Source organism: Vigna unguiculata, chromosome 8 (genome assembly GCF_004118075.2).
Source record: "Vigna unguiculata cultivar IT97K-499-35 chromosome 8, ASM411807v1, whole genome shotgun sequence".
NCBI lineage: Eukaryota > Viridiplantae > Streptophyta > Magnoliopsida > Fabales > Fabaceae > Vigna > Vigna unguiculata.
The window spans coordinates 12,800,979-12,804,031 of NC_040286.1; the positions used below are offsets into that span (position 1 = coordinate 12,800,979).

General features: G+C 36.9%; 1 protein-coding gene across 1 annotated transcript; it reads right to left on the reverse strand.

Annotated features, from left to right (window-relative positions):
- Positions 1–248: 248 nt before the first annotated feature.
- LOC114193505 (probable receptor-like protein kinase At1g11050) lies at positions 249–2,366 on the reverse strand. Its single transcript, XM_028083332.1, has one exon. It carries the CDS (start codon positions 2,359–2,361, stop codon positions 511–513), a length of 1,851 nt encoding a protein of 616 aa, XP_027939133.1. The 5' UTR covers positions 2,362–2,366; the 3' UTR covers positions 249–510.
- Positions 2,367–3,053: the final 687 nt, after the last annotated feature.

The following is a 3,053-nucleotide window of genomic DNA, read 5'->3' on the forward strand; positions in this document are numbered from 1 at the left end:
ATTTGGACATGTTATAACTTGGAAGCTTCAATTATCATGAAAAGCCAACACTTACCATATTATGACAGATAACATACACTAGCAAATAATGAAATTAAAGGCTTTTGGTACTCCTAAGTACTAAATTCTGACATATATATATATATATATATATATATATATATATATATATATACACTAACGCAATTATCATCAAGTGGACAATTTTAAAAAGCCTTCTTGTCTTTCAATGCTCCTAAAGTACCAAATTTGACAGATAAAAGTATACACATTCCAGTGGGAAATTCTGAGAACAAAATTTGGAAGACCAAACAAAAAGCAAGGTTTGAGGAACCTAAAATACATTTAATCCTTATCACTAATTTTCCTACTCTTGAATACACAAATATTTTACAATATGATTTTTTTTTTTGAACTTTACCAGTAAAAGTGCTACCTAATGCATAAGGAAACAGACGTGTATTTACATTTTGCTCACACTAAAATAAGATAAACAAGTGGCTTACATGTTCAACCACTTCTTTGTAAACCATGCAACAAAGAAGATTGGAAGGACTCATGACCCAGTGGCATTGGTCTCTCAGGTAATTGGGGAATGTCAATTACTCCTTCTAACATCTTAAGGGCCTCAACAATAGTAGGCCTTAATGCCACAGCCGAATGAGAACATAACATTCCAACAAGAACAAACCTTTCCATAATTTTTTCTTGCCCTTCTCTTATTGATTGATCAAAAACTTCTTCCATCTTTCCAGATTCTGTCATTGTCCATACCCAATCTGTAATTAAAGCAGCAGATGAATCCATAACATCAAGCACTTTTCTTCCACTCATGATTTCAAGAATAACAATACCAAAACTATAGACATCAGTTTTCTCAGTTAGTTGCCCATACAGAGCATACTCTGGTGCTACATAACCATATGTGCCAGCAACCCTTGTGGTGAGATGAGACTCATCCTCAGAACCTTGCTTGGCCAACCCAAAATCTGCCAATTTAGCATTCATTTTGGAATCCAAAAGTATGTTGGTAGGCTTTATGTCACGATGATAAATTGGGGGTTTGATTTCATAATGCAAATAAGCAAGCCCCTTAGCCACATCAAGGATTATGCTCTTCCTTTGTGGCCATGTTAGCCTATTAGCACCATAACAACACATTTGGTCACTCAGACTCCCATTAGGCATAAAATCATAAACCAAAAACCTTCTCTTGCCTTCCAAATCATCACTTGAAATGCAACAGCCACGAAGAGCAAGAAGATTCCTGTGCTTTATTCTGCTTATGATCTCCACTTCATAGCAAAACTCTTCATCCCCTTTACCCTCCAAATAATAAATCTCCTTAACAGCAACAACAGCACCATCAGAAAGAGTACCTTTATACACAACCCCATCACCACCTTGTCCAACCACATTCTTCCGCGAAAATCTCTCAGTTGCACGCTCAAGCTCCTCTACATGAAACCATTTCGCACCAGCATTAGGCAAAACACATGCCCTCACCTTCTTCTCAATCTCCCTGTGATAAACACTCTGCCTCTTTCTCTCATCCCACTTCCTGTACACAACAATCATCACAATAGCAAGCACAACACCGATACAAACACCCATCAACGCGAAACCCAGCTTCCACAGTTCTACTCCATGACTTGACCCTTGTGCCACCGCACTGTTCTCCAGGCAAAGTATGCAAGAAGTGGTGCTTATATCGGTTGTACCAAACGGGTTAACAAGAGCTGCAGCGTACAACACTATGTAGTAAAAGCACTTTGTGGCGTCAGCACGTGGGTCAATAGCTTTGAGCTTGTTTTTGAGTGTGTCAGCAGCATCACTGCAAACTCTGCAGCGTGTTTTGTCTTTGAGGTCCCCATTGCAAGTTGAGTTCAAAGGGGTATCGTCGCCAACCGTAAAGTTCCAATCTTCCACGGTTCTGATACCCAAACAAGCCGAAGAGTTGAAAACAAAGCGTGATGGGTTGGGGAAGCAAAAAGGAACCATGTTTTGGGGGATGGACAAGGCTGAAAGCCTGCGTGTGAAGTCATGTAAGCAAGCGGAGGAAGTGTTTGGATCAGGAAGGTAAAATATGTGATGATCTTTGAGGCGCTCAGCGAGGCCAATGGCAAAGACACTCCTTAGTGTGTCGCAACAGTGTTTCTTGTCGATAGGGTCTTCTCTGCAGATTGAAGTGTCCCAGGGAATGGAACCAACATAGGAGAGATCCATGGGGCATGTGGAAGATGCAGCTCCATGTGTGAACACGGCGAAGAGGGGCATCAAATGAAGAAGGAATAGAATCCATTGCTTATCCATTTTTGAGTTTGTGGTGGAGAACAAACACTCCTTTCGTTTTGGACCCATTGGAACCTTAATATAAAAGGTAGAGACTTTTTTTATGCAGGGTGGGTTTTTCTATGTATACACGCTCTTCTTGCATTCGTCAAAAGTCACGTTTTTGCTACTAAGTACAACAAAAACTTGTGCTTGACTTAAAAGTCTCTGTTTATGGTATTGACACGTTTTTTTTTCCACCATTTTTTTTTTCGTATTTACCAAAATCTCACTATAAGTGATATAAATAAGAAAAAGTACAAACTTAATGTAGAAAGTTGACTTGAGTGATGTTCAGTAAATTCTTTGAATATACGAGGAATTTACTTAATTATATTTAATCGAAAAGTTTATAATTTTCTTACAAAAGTTGTATGAAAATATTTATAATTTTTCTCACAAAGATTGTATAAAAAAGTTTACCGTTTTTATCAAAAAACATTACATAAAGTTTTATCGTGTGGAACTACAATAAATTTATTGAGTGATTCTGAACACAATTTCTTGAATATTTATTTTGATTCAATTTTAGTAGTTTTTCATTTTTAGTTTGATTTATCAACATGTCATTAAATCAGAAGGTTATTAGTCTGGGTTCATGAGTAGATAGTAAAAGCATTTAATAGAAGTAATATTTTAAAATTATTAATTAAAGTGAAGCAGGTAAATGAATTCATTTAAGGTTTAGTAGTTATAAATCAGTTATGTTAGTATTTTAAACA

Excerpts from the sequence above, each read along its gene's own strand:
- LOC114193505 (XM_028083332.1), bottom strand. The coding sequence starts at position 2,361 with ATGGGTCCAAAACGAAAGGAGTGTTTGTTCTCCACCACAAACTCAAAA.